The sequence below is a fragment of the Moschus berezovskii genome, chromosome 5, assembly GCF_049115385.1.
Source record: "Moschus berezovskii isolate FMDL1 chromosome 5, NW_MosBer_1.0, whole genome shotgun sequence".
NCBI lineage: Eukaryota > Metazoa > Chordata > Mammalia > Artiodactyla > Moschidae > Moschus > Moschus berezovskii.
In genome coordinates, this window is record NC_142464.1 from 111,048,219 (window position 1) to 111,065,351 (window position 17,133).

The 17,133-nt window shown below is 39.1% G+C and overlaps 1 protein-coding gene across 11 annotated transcripts in view; it reads left to right on the forward strand.

Annotated features, from left to right (window-relative positions):
• The window catches only part of PTPN13 (protein tyrosine phosphatase non-receptor type 13), a 236,756-nt gene that overhangs the window by 51,098 nt on the left and 168,525 nt on the right, over positions 1 to 17,133 (forward strand). For 10 of the 11 annotated variants that reach the window (XM_088836450.1, XM_088836452.1, XM_088836454.1 and 7 more), the window contains exon 2: positions 4,771 to 4,890. In XM_088836450.1, the coding sequence (XP_088692576.1) occupies positions 4,776 to 4,890 (115 nt within the window). In that variant the 5' untranslated portion in view covers positions 4,771 to 4,775. Of the gene's footprint in view, positions 1 to 4,770; positions 4,891 to 17,133 lie in introns of those variants that run through there. The other variant, XM_088836455.1, reaches the window with a different exon arrangement.

The following is a 17,133-nucleotide window of genomic DNA, read 5'->3' on the forward strand; positions in this document are numbered from 1 at the left end:
GGACTAATAAATTCCAACCAGAGATATATACAGATTTTACACTAAATAGGCAAATTTTAAAGAGGATTAATAACATATAAATCAGACCTGACTGAATCAAGCAGTAGAGGTGTAATTTTTGTAGACAGAAAAAAATCTGTTGTCTGGTAGTTACTTTTAATTTTTCTTGTTCTTATTTATGGAAAACTTTTACTTTAAAAACCAATTTCTTCATACCTATAATAGTTAAATCCATACAGTCAGAAAGTACATTGGTAGATGCCAGGATTTGGGAGAGGGAGTTAGAAGGGAGAATGAGGAGTTACTGTTTAATGGGGACAGAGTTTCAGTTTAGGAAGGTGAAAAATTCGGAGATGGGTGTTGAGAGAGTTGCACAACAATGTGAATGTACCTGGTGTCCCTGAACTGTACAGTTAAATATGGTTTAAATAGTATGTTTTATATTAGAAGAACTTTTACCACAATAAAAAATATTTTAAAAAACCTATCTCAAAGCTTCCCAGGTGGCTCCATGGTAAAGAATCCACCTGCCAGTGCAAGGGACACAGGTTCCATCCCTGGGTGGGGAAGATCCCCTGGAGAAGAAAATGGCAACCTACTCCAGTATTCTTGCCTGGAAATCCCGTGGACAGAGGAACCTGGCAGGCTGCAGTCCATAGGGGCACTAAGAGTTGGACCCAACATTGTGACTAAACAACAAAAACCGGTATCTTAATATTTAATATGGTGTGTGTGAGAATATCGCATTTGCTTTACAATAGGTAATCATAAGCATCTTATTTTGCCCGTCACTTTTCTGTCTGCCTTCCCTCCTTCTTTCCCTCCCTCCTTCCTGTCTTTCTCTCTTTCTCTTTTACCTTCGCGAGGGGAAGTTATTCTTTTGCCTTTATATGAAACTCAAGTTCATGCTTCTCTATTCATCCTTTGAGAATAATAACTGCAGTCACTTATGTGGAAAATATAATGTTATTTCTTTAACTAAAAGTCTGAAAGAAAGAAAGAAAGAGTTAGTCACTCAGTCGTGTCCGACTCTTTGTGACCCCATGGTCTGTAGCCTGTCAGGCTCCTCTGTCCATGGGATTCTCCAGGCAAGAATACTGGAGTGGGTATTCCCTTCTCCAATAATTAGGGCTTCCCCAGTGGTTCAGACGGTAAAGCGTCTGGCTGCAATGTGGAAGACCCGGGTTCAATCCTTGGGTCGGGAAGATCCCCTGGGGAAGGGAATGGCAACCCACTCCAGTGTTCTTGCCTGGAGAATCCTATGGACAGAAGAGCCTGGTGGGCTCCAGTCCATTGGGTAACAGAGAGTTGGACACGACTGAGTGACTTCCCTTACACTTTCTCCAATAATTAAAAATCTAGTCTATATATTAATTAACATTTCAGTCTTCAGATGAACCAGTTCCTTCCCCCAGCTGGGATTAGCAGTAGGTGGGAAGCAGTGTGATTGGCTTCCCTTCTTGTTGCTCATCTCCTCATGCCTTTGCCAGTTGCTGTATCTGATTCCATTGGGATTTAAACTGGGGGTAGGAAGAAAGGTAGAGAGGCAAACAATTTTTTACTAGCCTTTTGTTATAAAATGGCTTCATGCTGTCTGATTCATGGTGTGGTTAAGGCTGACCTTTTTTCTTGTGTATTCATGGGTTTCCCCACTGGAGCTATCCTTCATATGACACTTCAGAAAGATTTTCCTTCTAGCCAGTACCCAATTCTTCTTCCTCTTCCTCCTCCACTCCCTCTCCCCCCATACTTCCTTTTCTAATGCTTCCTCGTTTCCCCCTCCTTCTGTTTAGTACTCTGGGAACCTCAGGCGGTACGCCGGGTGGAATTTTTTTTAACAGCTTTGTAAGTAATTAATTAAATTTGCTTTTGGCGGCACCAGGTCTTCGTTTCTTTGAGCCGGTTTTCTCTAGTTTGTGTCCAGCAGGGGCTACTCTCCAGTTACTTCTCATAGCGGTGACTTCTCTTGTGGAGCTAAGACTCTAGGTGCGTGGACGTCAGTAGTTACGGCACATGGGCTCCATAGTTGCAGCTTGCGGGCTCACGGGCTCAGTTGCTCCACAGCTTAGGGAATCTTCCTGGACCAGGGATCAAACCCGTGTCCCCTGCATTGGCAGGTGGATTCTTTACCACTGAGCCACCAGGGAAAGTCCATTTTTTTTTTAACAGCTTTATTGAGGTATAATTGACATACCGTAGAATTCACCTTTTTAAAATATACCTTCAGAGTTGTGCAGCCATTACCACAATCTAAAGTTGGGGACATTTTCGTCATCTGGGTAGGATTTCATTAACTCCAAGCTGTGTGTTCATGCTCGTTGCCCCTACTCCCCTCCCCTACCCAGCTAATATCAGAGTCATGAGCTCTCAATAGAGCTTGCCTCCTCCCCCAACTCTCTTGTGTGCCCTCTCCTCCCTCTGACTGCTGTCTCAGCTTAAGCCTTCAGATTCCTGAAGTATCAAGCTCAAGTCTATAGTGTCCTCCTTACCTCCAGGGAACACATACCAAACACCGAAAGGCCCCTTCCCACCGCCTCCCACTGGAAGAGGCATGAGAATCAGTACAGCTGTCTTCAAAGAAATTCTCTTTATGCAGTTTTCTCCCTGCTGTTTATCCTGTGTGTAGGCTTTAGAGCTATCTAACTGGTTCTCATTCATATTGCTTTGAAACTTTGCTGCAGACTAGTCTTTCTCACAAGTCACGTTGGTATCTGATGGCTAATAGTATCTTCTGTTGAAATTTCCAATTTAGTATAGTGTTTTATGTAGAAGATAATTGAGATACCTTTTAGAAAGGAATGCAGCTTCTGTTTTTTTAATTCAATAACTGTGCCATTACTGTGCTATCATCTAATAAAGTACATGAGAAACTTTGGGAGTTGGAGGGGAGGGGATCTGAATAAATGATCCCTTTCTTGTTCAAGCTGGATAAAACCCCTGTGACTTTTTCAAAGCATTATCTTACATCTTCCCTTTAACCACCACATTGCTCATTTAAGTAGACACCCCTCAAGGCAGATTCTAAGAATTAAATGCTGTAGTAAACATGTGAAAAGGAAAGTAATAGGACAAAGCTGGCCTCATGTATAGAACTGCAGTTGATGTTTTTCCATCTGGGTTAAAGTATCATAAATGTAAATTAAAAGAAAATATTAGGTTTTCTTGATAGCTGAGTAAGCAAAGTCAACTTTTATCAGAAAAAGATGTTTATTTTTAAAACATCTCTTAAAGTTTAATGAAGGATATAATTACAGAAAATAAGTATTTAACATTTTCTACTCCTTCTAGTTTCTTTTCCAAACCTATCAATAGATATACATTATTCTTAATTTATTTTGGCTAGTGTAGAAATAGTGATCATTGCAAAGAGCAATTTTCTTTTCAAGAAAGGTTAATTTAGGAAAACTTATAAAGGCAGATTTTGACTAGCTGCATTTCCCTCTTCCAAAGTGAAAAAAGGGATTATTAAGCCCCTTGGAAAATCTTGTTTCATCAATATATTGCCTACACATTGAATGCTTTAAAAATAATTGACCTTACAAAAATGTCAAAACAGAGGCATGTTTCTGATTTTCTGTTAATTCAACTTCTATAGTGTTTTAGGTTACAAAGCGTGATTACAAACATAGCTTCTTTCCTTCCCACAGCCACCTCAAAATGGCATTATTGTTACTGTTTTGTTTGTTATTCCCATGTCACATATGGAAAACTGAAGTTTAGATGTAAAATGACTTTGTCAGGGGCAAATGGGAAGTTGGCACAAAAGCTGAGTCTAGAAATATTTGTTTATTTATTGAAAAATTATAGTATATTTTTAGAAATATAGAAATCAGTGAATGGAAAAAAAGTGTCCATCTTATTTCCAACTTTTTCCGCCATGGTCATTGGGTCTCCTCTCTATTCTTTTTACCTGGGATGAATAGAATGAAACCTGGAACTCCAGTCTGGTTGCTTTGATTTAATTGTCTATACTTTTAGTGTCTCGTACTTTGAGTCTCTCTTCTGCCATGAAGTAGTCACCACTGTTACCAAATCAGGCTTGGTCTGCAGGCCAGTAAATCAGGAGAGAAGAAATAGCGACTTTATTCGGGAAGCCAAGTGTCTGAAAAGATGGCAAACTGGTGTCCTCCAGTACCATCTTATCAGGGTCTGGTTGCCAGTTTCTTTTATAAGAGAAGGAGAGGAGGTGAGGAAGTAAATTTAGAAAGCCATAATTCTTGCAACATATCTCCTGGGTTGGCCAGCATCAGCGAGGAGATGTGTTAATTTCTTTTCTGCAGCCTTTCACAGGTGGGCAGGGTCAGAATGTCTCCCTGTGAACTAAACAAAGGCACTTTAGTTTAACATTCAGTCAGAGGGGCACGGTTCCTCGAGGCAGGCCATTGTGTATGCTTTTAGCTATAGACAGCATCTTTCTAGTGATTATAGTAACAGACATAACAAAAAGCAAAGGTTAAAGTTAAAGAAACAGATCCAACATAGCGTCAGATTTTGTTCTTCCCTGTTCACCACTATGGCCATTCTCCAGGTCTGTCTCTGAAGTTGACTGTATTGGGCTAGAGCATATGGTTGTTTTGAGAGTTCTTTTCCTCTAACTCCTTTCTGTCTACTACTTGAAGCTGTAAGACTATGTAGTATATATATTGAAGGCCATATTGAGAACTTAGATGGACAGGGACTTCATAGACTCATTACCGACGGAGAACTTTCACTACTGCAAATGCAGTAAAGTGACTGATGTGTAGACCATCTGTTACCTTTGTTTTGTAGGTAATATGCACGTGTCACTAGCTGAGGCCCTGGAAGTTCGGGGTGGACCCCTGCAGGAGGAAGAAATATGGGCTGTATTAAATCAAAGTGCTGAAAGCCTCCAGGAACTATTCAGAAAAGGTAACTGTGTGTATGTGGGGGTGGGGGTGGGGCGGGGGGTGGTGGGCGTTGCAGAAAAGCAGCTACTGTGGCAGACTGTAGAAAGCAGTGCTTTCTTTTATCTCTCTTAGGACTGAAAAAGCTCAGATCTTCTCTGCTTTCACTGGAACATCTTCTGTATGCTAAGCACTGAAAATATCATAGTGATTAAAACTGAAAATCTTACCTATCTCTCTAGAACTTACAATCCAGTGTGCAAAATACATGTTAATAAAATACTTATATAAACAAATGTAAAAAATGCAATCGTGACAAGGACTACCAGGGAGGGAAGTCAGTTGACTATGAGAGCCCATAGTAGGAGGTTTTGACCTGGTGAAGAGGAAGCAAAAGAAGACTTCCTTGTATAAGTCACCCCTGAGTCTAGACCTGAGAAAAGAAAAGTTAACCAGGTAAGAGGGAGGGAAAACATTCCTGTGCATTCCCAGAACAATGAAAACTCAGTAACTAGTGTGATGCTGCCTGATGAGGTGGTTACCTGGTGCAAATGGTGGTGTGACATTTTGGAACTAGAAAATTTACAGAGTGAGTCACCCTTTATTTGTTCAAAACCATTTGATAGTGTGCTGGAAAGCTCCACACAAAGATGGTGTTTGCCATTCACATCTTATGTCCAACTCTAATTTAGAATAGTAGATAAAGAAACCAAACTTCATCTAAAGAAATAATTCAACTTTAAAATTGACTTTAGTTAATTAATCTGAAGTCGAATGGTTCTAAGAAGACCCACAAGACCTTTAGAATTAACACCAAAAAAATAGATGTTCTTTTCATTGCATGGGACTAGAATGCAAAAGTAGGAAATCAAGAGATACCTGGAGTAACAGGAAAGTTTAGCCTTGGAGTATAAAATGAAGTGGGGCAAAGGCTAACAGAATTTTGCCAGGAGAACACACTGGTCATAGCAAACACCCTCTTCCAACAACACAAGAGAAGACTCTATACACATGGACATCACCAGATGGTCAACACCAAAATCAGATTGATTATATTCTTTGCAGTTTAAGATGGAAAAACTCTAAACAGTCAGCAGAAACAAGCCTGGGAGCTGACTGTGGCTCAGATCATGAAGTCCTTATTGCAAAATTCAGACTTAAATTGAAGGAAACAGGGAAAACCACTAGGCCATTCAGGTATGACCTAAATGAAATCCCTAACATTATACAGCAGAAGTGACAGGTAAATTCAAGGGATTAGATCTGATAGAGTGCCTGAAGAACCATAGATGGAGGTTCATAACACTGTACAGGAGATGGAGATCAAAACCATCCCCAAGAAAAGGAAATGCAGAAAGGCAAAATGGTTGTCTGAGGAAGCCTTACAAATAGCTGAGAAAAGAAGAGAAGCAAAAGGTAAAGGAGAAAAGTAAAGATTTACCCATCTGAGTGTAGAGTTCCAAAGAATAGCAAGGAGAGATAAGAAAGCCTTCCTAAGTGATCAGTGCAAAGAAATAGAGGAAAGCAATAGAATGGGAAAGACTAGAGATCTCTTCAAGAAAATTAGAGATACCAAGGGAACATTTCATGCAAAGATGGGAACAATAAAGGACAGAAATGGTATGGACCTAACAGAAGCAGAAAATATTAAGAAGAACTGGCAAGAATACACAGAACTATACAAAAAAGATCTCAATGAGCCAGATAACCAGTATGGTGTGATCACTCACCTGGAGCCAGACATCCTGAAATGCAAAGTCAAGTGGGCCTTAGGAAACATCACTGTGAACAAAGCTAGTGGAGGTGATGGAATTCCACCTGAACTCTTTCAAATCCTAAAAGATGATGCTGTGAAAGTGCTGCACTCAATATACCAGCAAATTTGGGAAACTCACCAGTGGCCACAGGACTGGAAAATGTCAGCTTTCATTCCAATCCCAAAGAAAGGCAATGCCAAAGAATGTTCAGACTACTGCATAGTTGTACTCATCTCACAGGCTAGCAAAGTAATGCTCAAAATTCTCCAAGCTAGGCTTCAGCAGTGCATGAACCGAGAACTTCCAGATGTGCAAACTGGATTTAGAAAAGGCAAAGGAACCAGAGATCAAGTTGCCAAAATCCGTTGGATCATAGAAAAAGCAAGTGCATTCCAGAAAAACATCTACTTTTGCTTCATTGACCACAACAAACTGGAAAATTCTTTAAGAGATGGTTATACCAGCCCACCTTACCTGCCTCCTGAGAAATCTGCATGCAGGTTAAGAAGCAACAGTTAGAACCAGACATGGACCAACAGACTGGTTACAAATTGAGAAAGAAGTACATCAAGGCTGTATGTTGTCACCTTGCTTATTTAACTTACATGCAGAGTACATCATGTGAATTGCCGGGCTTGATGAAGCACAGGCTGGAATCAAGATTGCCGGGAGAAATATCAATAATCTCAGATGTGCAGATGAAACCACTCTTATGGCAAAAAGCAAAGAGGAAAGAGCCTCTTGATGAAAGTGAAAGGGGAGAGTGAAAAAGCTGGCTTAAAACTCAACATTCAAAAAGCGAAGATCATGGCATCTGGTTCCAACACTTCATGGCAAATAGATGGGGAAATAATGAAAACAACAACAAACTTTTTTTTCTTGGGCTCTAAAATCACTGCAGATGGTGACTGCAGCCATGAAATTAAAAGATGCTTGCTCCTTGCAAGAAAAGCTATGACCAACCTAGACAGCATATTAAAAGGCAGAGACATTACTTTGCCAGCAAAGGTGTATATAGTCAAAGCTGTGGTTTTTCCAATGGTCATGTATGGATGTGAGCATTGGGCCATAAAGTATGTTGAGCGCCAAAGAATTGATGCTTTTGAACTGTGGTGTTGCGGAAGACTCTTGAGAGTCCCTTGGACTGCAAGGAGATCCAGCCAGTCAATCCTAAAGGAAATCAGTCCTGAATATTCATTGGAAGGACTGATACTGAAGCTGAAGCTCCAATACTTTGGCTACCCAATGTGAAGAGCAAACTCACTGGAAAAGACCCTGATGCATGTTAAAGTTTGAGAGCCATTATACAGTTGAATTGCTGAAGACCAGGAGCCATGGAACCTTTTGAAAGGTCTAGAAGGTAGGTGGCTGCTGACTGAGTAAGGAAACTCAGGAGCACAGGGAAAGAGTGAGGGTAGATGGTGATGCTTTGGTTTTTCTGCTGGATTGGTTTTCAAATCCAGAGGCAGGAACTTAAAACAAGGTTAGGACCCACCCCATTCTTCTATCCCCTGGAGTAGGAAATGGCAACTCACTCCAGTTTTCTTGCCTGGAAAATTCAATGGGTGTACAGAGGAGCTTGGCAGGTTACAGTCCATGGGTTTCAAAGAGTCAGACACAGCTGAGCGACTAAGCACAGAAGCACAGTTCTTTTATAGCCTAGATATTTGACAATCTTTGATTAGAGTTAGGATTCATCTAAAGGAAATTTGTTCCTTTTATCTAACACAACTTACTTAGAACCTAGTTATTTTCAGTGGACCTTGTTTGCTTCATTTTAATTTTTCAAAGAATCTTCAGAAAAGTATTGGCCCTCTGGAGTACAGAGCAGGTAGCCATGCTGCAGAGGTGTTTTTGAAGGAAGGATATGTTGGTGGCGTTACTCAGCTAATTACCAACAGTCCATTAATGTTGAAAAATCATCTCCTGCTTGTGAGGTACTGTTTGGAAGATTCCAATAAATAGAAAGTGTTGCTTGCCCTTAAGGGATACGCACCAAATAGCCAGGTGCATGTGGAAAGTTTACTACTTAAAAACAGTGTGCCAGATGTGTGATAGAGATAGGAAGTACTAGGGATGTTCAGAGGAGGGAGAAATAATACCTCTTTTCATTATGCTAATGGGGAGATCACTACGCTGTCCATGACTCAGAATATAAAGCATCTTGCACACTGTGAGTACCTAAGGGTTTTCTTCTTTCAAATTTTGTAACATTAATAGAGATTGAAATTTCCCCAGTGGCTTAGACAGTTAAGAATCTGCCTGCGCTGCAGGAGATCTGGGTTCTATCCCTGGGTCGGGAAGATCCCCTGGAGGAGGGAATGGCTACCTGCTCCAGTATTCTTGCCTGGAGAATTCCATGGACAGAGGAGCCTGGTGGGCTACTGTCCTTAGGTTGCAAAGAGTCAGACATGACTGAGTAACTAGCACTTGCACTTTCTCAATAGAGATCAAACATCTGAATATTAAGTCCTTGTCATTGAGATGCACTTATTGCATAACATATTGGCCCATTACAATAAAGAGGTTTATTGGATGTGTTCATAAAATTAAAGACTGCCCAGTGGGATCTGGTTATCATAAAGCCTTCCATTCAACTCACAGACTAACATCAGTAATACAGAGAAATTGAATTTGTGTTCTTTGGCAGTCTGGAGATTACCAACTTATGATTGCTAGTTGGAATTTTCTATTTATTTGGAGGAAACTCATGCTTATTTGACTTAGTTTATCTGAAATCTAAGGGTTTCCTAAAAGGCTCTGTAATTAAGAATCCACTTGCAATATAGGAGACATGGGTTTGATCCCTGGGTTGGAAAGGTCTCCTGGAGTTGGAAAGGGCAACCCACTCCAGCATTCTTGCCTGGGAAATCCCATGAACAGAGGAACCTGACAGGCTACAGTCCGTGGGGTCTCAAAGAGTTGGACATGGCTGAGCAACTGAGCACAGCACATCTGAAATCTCTGGTTTTTCATTCCTTTTATTTGATATCTCACTGTCTTTTTTTTTTCCTTTTTAGCAGTGTCTTTTTGCCACACGTTCTTCTCCTGTTTTAACAAACTGAAATAAAAATATTTTGTTTGTTTATTTTGTGGATGAATGGTGTTTGTCTTGGTAGATACACTTATGAATAATACTGGGAACATGGGGAACAAAGCAGGTAAAATACAGTGGTCTCCAAGAAATTTGTTTTTTTATAATGTGTTTTCCCCTCTAGATTTTCTTTGTCTTTTTGTGGCTGTTATATAATCTCTTAGTTCTTATGGATTTTTTTCCCTTTATTTTCTTGAACTTGCATGTTGCTACTGTGTCTTTTTCAGTGCAAATTTACATTCCTATTAGTATAAATAAAGGCTGAAAATAAGCATTTCTACTGGGAGATTATTGAACAGAAGGTCAAGAAAATTATTTCTTCATGTTTTTGAGACTCCTAGTAATTTGAGTCCTTTTTGAAAACAGAATTGTTGTGGTAAATATTTATAGAATAATGATATCTAAGCATGACCTTGTTGAGAGAGATCATATTCAAATGTGATTCCAAACATCTTGATGATGGTGATGATGATAAGTGGTTCTTTTGTTATAAGTTCCTTAGTGTTGCTGTCTTGTGAATATTAAAACAAGATCAGTGTGATCACTTTTTAGAGTTTTTTGGGATTTTTGTCACAGCCTTGCCACATGGTCTGTTTTTGTACTATCCTGTAGGCTATTTGTGGGAATCTGAACAGAATGTGTTTTTCTATTTCTAAGGCATAACAAGCTTGTTAGATGTTTGTGCTTTTGAGTTTTTTTCTATATCCTTCTTGCTTGGCATTCTTGCTCTGTCGAATTCTTAGGGCAAGTTTAAACTTTTCACTATAATGATGTTTTTGTCTGTCTTCTTACTTCATGCTTTTGTGCTATTTTATGATACATATAATGGCTAATGACTAATTTAAATGGACTGGATCTTTTTTCACTGTTAAATAAGCTTCCCTCTCTCCCATTTTTACTACTCATCGCCTAAAATCATATCCCTCTGCTCTTAATATTGTCACCTGTGCTTCCTTGCAACAAACCTCGTATGTTTTTTATCCTTCCTTAATTTTCAGATAATTTGTATTGTAACTTAGATATCACTTGTAAATAATAAGATAGCTGAATTTTACCTTTTTGCCTCACTAATTTCTTTAATTAGGAAATTAAATGTGGCCATTGATATAAAATTTCTGGAGGAATTTCATAATCAGAGGTCCACTTGTATCATGACTTCTAATTATATATATATTTCTCAGTTCATCTTATTAACTAATTGGGAAAGCTTATATCCAAAAATGCATTCTGTTCTCACATGCGTTCTAGATAATCTTTAGAAATGAAATTATTGCTGTGTTGAAAGTTTTAGCTTACAGTTAAAATTCTGATAAAGGTGACTTTATCCTTTTTGCTTTTATGAATCATCCATTCAATGTCATAGCTAAGAAATCTTTGTCCAACTCAGAGTCACAATTACTGTCTCCTTTGCTTTCTTTGGGCTTCTCTGGTGGCTCAGTGGTAAATAACTCCTCTGCCAATGCAGGAGGCACGGGTTTGATCCCTGGGTCAGGAAGATCCCTTGGGGAAGGAAATGGCAACCCCCTTCAGGTATAGCCTGGGAAATCCCATGGACAGAGGAGCCTGGAGGGCTGCAGTCCATGGGGTTACAATAGAGTCAGACACAACTTAGCAATTAAGCAACAACATGCTTTCTTCTAGAACTTTTATACTTCTAAGAATCAAAATTTTGTTCTGTGTCTACTGAAACATATGGCTTTGATTCTTTAGTGTGTAATAAAGAAATAAAAGCAAAAATAAGCAAAAGGGACCTAGTCAAATACTCATAAGCTTTTGCGAAACAAGGGAAGTAATAAATAAAAAGTAAAAAGACAACCTTTGAACTGAGAGAAAATATTTGCAAATGATGTGACTGACAAGAGCTTAATTTCTAAAATATACAAACAGCTTATACAACCTAATTAAAAAATGGCCAACCTAAATAGACATTTCTCCAAAAAAGACATTCAGTTCAGTTCTATTCAGTTGCTCAGTCATGTCTGACTCTTTGCGACCGCATGGACTGCAGCACACCAGGCTTCCCCGTCCATCACCAATTCCTGGAGCTTACTCAAACTCATGTCCATCAAGTCAGTGATGCCATCCAACCATCTTTTACTCTGTTGTCCGCTTCTCTTCCTGCCTTCAGTCTTTCCCAGCATCAGGGTCTTTTCAGTTCTTTGTATCAGGTGGCCAGAGTATTGGAGTTTCAGCTTCAGCATCAGTCCTTCCAATGAATATTCAGAACTGATTTCCTTTAGAATTGACTGGTTGCATCTCCTTGTAGTCCAAGGGACTCAAGAGTCTTCTCCAACACCACAGTTCAAAAGCATCAGTTCTTTGGTGCTCAGCTTTCTTTATAATCCTGCTCTCACATCCATACATGACTACTGGAAAAACCATAGCTTTGACTGGACAGACCTTTGTTGGCAAAGTAATGTCTTTGCTTTTTAATGCTGTCTAGGTTTGTCATAGCTTTTTTTCAAAGAGCTTTTAATTTCATGGCTGCAGTCATCATCTGCAGTGATTTTGGAGCCCAAAAAAATAATCTCTCACTGTTTCCATTGTTTCCCCATCTATTTGCCATGAAGTGATGGGACCAGATACCATGATCATAGTTTTCTGAATGTTGAATTTTAAGCCAGGTTTCTCACTCTCCTCTTTCACTTTCATCAAGAGGCTCTTTAGTTCATCTTTGCTTTTTGCCATAAGAGTGGTTTCATCTGCATATCTGAGATTATTGATATTTCTCCCAGCAATCTTGATTCCAGCTTTGCTTCATCCAGCTGTCATTTCATACGAAGTACTCTGCATATAAGTTAAATAAGCAGGGTAATAATATGCAGCCTTGACATACTCCTTTCCTGATTTGGAACCAGCCTGTTGTTCCATGTCCAGTTCTAATTGTTGCTTCTTGACCTGCATACAGATTTCTCAGGAGGCAGGTCAAGTGGTTTACTATTTCCATCTCTTTAAGAATTTTCCACAGTGTGTTGCAATCCACACAGTCAAAGGCTTTGGCATAGTCAATGAGGCAGAAGACATACAGATGGATGGCCAAAGACACATGAAAACATGGTCAACATCGCTAATTACTAAGAAACACAAATCAAAACTGCAATGAGATACCACCTCACACTAGTCAGAATGGCTGTGATTAAAAATTCTATAAATAACAGCTGATGGAGAAAGTATGGAGTACAGGGAACACTTTGCACCGTTGGTGGGAATGTAAATTGGTACAGCCACTATCAAAACAGTGTGGAGGTTCCTCAGGAAACCAAAAATTGCCATATGATCCTGCAATGATGCTCCTGGGCATATGTCCGGAAGAAACTCTAATTCAAAAAAATACATACACTCCAACATTCATAGCGGCACTATTTACAGTAGCCAAGCCATGGAAGCAACCTAAGTGTCCATTGACAGATGAATGTGTAAAAAATGTGATATATGTGTATTCAGTTCAGTTTAGTTCAGTCGCTCAGTCATGTCCGACTCTTTGCAACCCCATGAATCACAGCACACCAGGCCTCCCTGTCCATCACCAACTCCCGGAGTTCACTCAAACCCATGTCCATCAAGTCGGTGATGCTATCCAGCCATCTCATTCTCTGTCGTCCCCTTCTTCTCCCGCCCCCAGTCCCTCCCAGCATCAGAGTCTTTTCCAGTGAGTCAACTCTTCACATGAGGTGGCCAAAGTATTGGAGTTTCAGCTTTATCATCAGTCCTTCCAATGAACACCCAGGATTGATCTCCTTTAGAATGGGCTGGTTGGATCTCCTTGCAGTCCAAGAGACTCTCAAGAGTCTTCTCCAGCACCACAGTTCAAAAGCATGCATACAAATACACACACAATAGAATATTGCTCAGCCATAAAAGAAGAATGAAATAATGCCATTTACAGCCTCATGGATGGACCTGGAGAAGATCCATCTTAATCACCTGGGGATGATTTAGCAAAGTGAGTCAGAAAGAAAAAGACAAATACCATATGATATCACTTATATATGGAACCTAAAATATGGCATAAACTTGTCTATGAAACAGAAACAGATCCACAGACAGAGAACAGACCTGTCGTTGCCAAAGAGGAGGAAGGTCGTGGAGGGTTTGGATGGGGAGTTTGGGACTAGCAGATGCAAGCTGTTGTATATAGAATGGATACACAACAAGGTCTTACTGTGTAGCACAGGGAACTATATTCAATATCTTATAATAAGCCATAATGGAAAAGAATGTATACATATACATAAAATGGTGAATCACTTTGTTATACCCCAAAACTAACATAAAGTTGTAAATCAACTATTTCAGTAAAAAATAGATAAAATAAAAATACTCTAAATTTGAAACTTAATCCCTCAGATATGTTAGCCACATTTAAGTTCTTAAAAGCCATTTGTGACTGTGCGTGCATGCTCAGTTGCTCACTGATGTCCAACTCTTTGCAACCCTGTGGACTGTAGCCTACCAGGTTTCTCTGTCTATGGGGTTTTTCCAGCAGGAATGATGAAATTGTTTCCTCCTCTAGGGGATATTCCCGACCCAGAGTTCAAATCCACCTCCCCTGTATTGCAGGTGGATTCTTTACCACTGAGCCAGCAGGGCTTCCACTGAGCCACCTGGGAGACCCAGGTTTGATCCCTGTGTTAGGAAGGTCCCCTGGAGAAGGCAGTGGCAACCCACTCTGGTATTCTTGTCTGGGAAATTCCATGGACAGAGGAACCTGATGGGCTACAGTCCATGGGGTTGCAGAAGAGTTGAAGATGACTTAATGACTGAACAGCAACAGCAGTGGTATGTGGCTATCAGTTCAGTTCAGTTGCTCAGTCGTGTACTACTCTTTGCAGCCCTGTGGCTAGTGGCTACTAAAACATGCAGTTAGAATTTAATGTTCTCCTAAACTGAGGTTCAAGAAAAGGGACTTTCCTAGTGGTCCAGTGGTTGAGAGTCAGGTTGCGGAACTCGTGTAGCGTGAGTCCACACGCCATGACTACTGAGCCCTTGCACCATAGCTAAGACCCAACGCAGCCAAATAAATAAATATTTTTTTAAAACAGAAAAATGTCTCTCTTTTTTGTCCACATTTTCAGACAAAAACTCAAGTGTATTTACCATCAACAAACCCTCACCGAGCAAATTGCTAAAAGGTATATTTCAGGATGTAAGAAATTTAATTCAGAAGGAAGAAGAAAGCTTCAAGAAGGAATGAAAGCAAATTAGTCAACTTGATAATAAATCTAAATAAACATTGGCTATATGAAACATCCATAATGTTGTCAAATTTATCATTATAAATAAAATAGTAAGGCTTAGGCTTGGACAGATGGTAGGAATAAAACAACTTACAGGTTTGATTCTGTTTATGAGAATGATTGGTTTCTTGACCTTAAAGTTTGTAATGGTAATGACAAAACAAAAATAGAGAAAATGTGGAACTTCCAATCTGGTGGAATCAAAGGGGAGTAAGTAACTCAATGCATGAAAAGGGAGACGAAGTACTGAGCTTCAAATTGACTTACTGGTTGGTTTGTTTCTTTAAGCCTTTAGAAGAAATATGGAAAGTTTTGTGGATTAAAAGCTTTTGAGTAAATCTTTATGTAGTCTCTGCAGCTTTTAAAAGACCAAAGCCTAACTTGTCTCTCTATATTACATTCCTAATTATTTACAATCATAATTTTCTTGATTAACAGGGTTTACTAGTTGTCTTTGACATGCTATGTCTCGTCCTGCCTTCATAAAGCTAGAGGGAACAGGTTCTTCAAGTTAAATGTGTTTGAACCAGATACAATTACCCCATATGTTCCCTGGAAACAAACTATAAAACCCGAAATTAATTTAGTATCTAGCATTCTTAAAATTAATAATGTGGGTTAACAAGTATATAAGGCCCTTGTAGCAAACCATCCCTCCTCCACAACCATTGTCAATATACTATGTTTTGATTTGAAATTCTTTTGGCTCTAGATGTGAAAAACAGGCCATTTTATAAACTTAAAGAATCATACATTTAGAGATGAAATCAGCTACAGGTCATGCTCTCTAGCCCCTTCTTTGCTGACAAATATATATTTACTATATTTTTTGTTTTAATTTAATACAAGAATTTTTTCAGTCAGTATAGTTGGCAGCATTCTTAATTGTACCGTCTAATGAATTTTATAAATGTGCATAGTCATATAACCACAGCCTCCATTGTTTCTAGCACCCCAGAAGGTTTCTCTCCTGCTTCCTCTTAATTCTTGGTTACCAAGAGTAATCATGATTATGACATAAATAAGTTTTTAAAAATCTAATTTTAATCGCCCTATAAATAGAATCATGCAGTGTGGAGTCTTTTGTGTCTGACTTCTTTCACTCAACATTTTGACAGCGATTTTTCCACATTATGTACTAAGCTTTTTAAGGAAAACATTTTGCAATTCTCACATTTCTTTTCTCAAATATAGAAATTAGGAGGCTGTATGCTTGTATCATTTAGTGACGAGTAAAGATTTTTCTGTGTTGAGGTGACGTGTACCAGTCATGATTAACATTTTTATAAGAAATAGATTCTAATATTTCTTTTCAAAAAATAGATGTTTACCATTTAAATAAGCCTCCTCCCTCCTTTTCCCTTTGAGAAGGAAAATCTCTTTCAAATAGGAGGGTGATCATCTAAAGAGCCGCAGAGAATAGCATTAGTGAGCATAAAATATTTTTTATAAGTAGCTACAGATCATGCTTATGTGGAATCATGTCACCATAAATAACGCCAGTTCCTCTCTGGAACACTATATATTTCCTTCCACTGCAGACTGAAAATATACAGTAATCTTCATTGACCTTTTCATCTAGTTCTTCAAAAATAAAATAAATGACAGTCAGCCTTGGAATTATTGGTTTTTCAGGCTTTGTATAAATTCCAGGACTTTCAAACCTAAAGAGAAGTTGCTGAGTTCATCTTTTAAATTTTGTGTTCTTTTTTTTCTCCTGGCTTTATGCAAATAGCAAGGGTGGAAGATCTTTAACCTGAAACTTTGTATTGACTGGAAACCCCAAAACCTGCTGCTGTGTAAAGGGCCTTTACTCTATAACTTACATCTACTGCTAATTTCTTCAGTTATAGTTTATTTTGTCTGGCAAAACACAGTGCAGCAGTTGTGTGACCTACAAAGGCTGTCGTGAAGTTGTTAGGTGGCAGAACAAACACCAGTGCTTTAAGCCGTTTATCTCTTAGTTCCAAGATTGCATAGACAAAATTGTTAAACTCACAATAAAAGTCAAGTTTTTTAATAGATTTTACCATTTAGGATTAACATTTCTACAACGGTTGAGTGGAATATTCAAATAAGATATGACTTGTGCATTTTAAGGAAGAAACCACCTTCAAGCGAATGTGTCTCTTGGAAGTCTACAGCCTAAAATAACACAGACATAAACAGTTTTGCTCTCA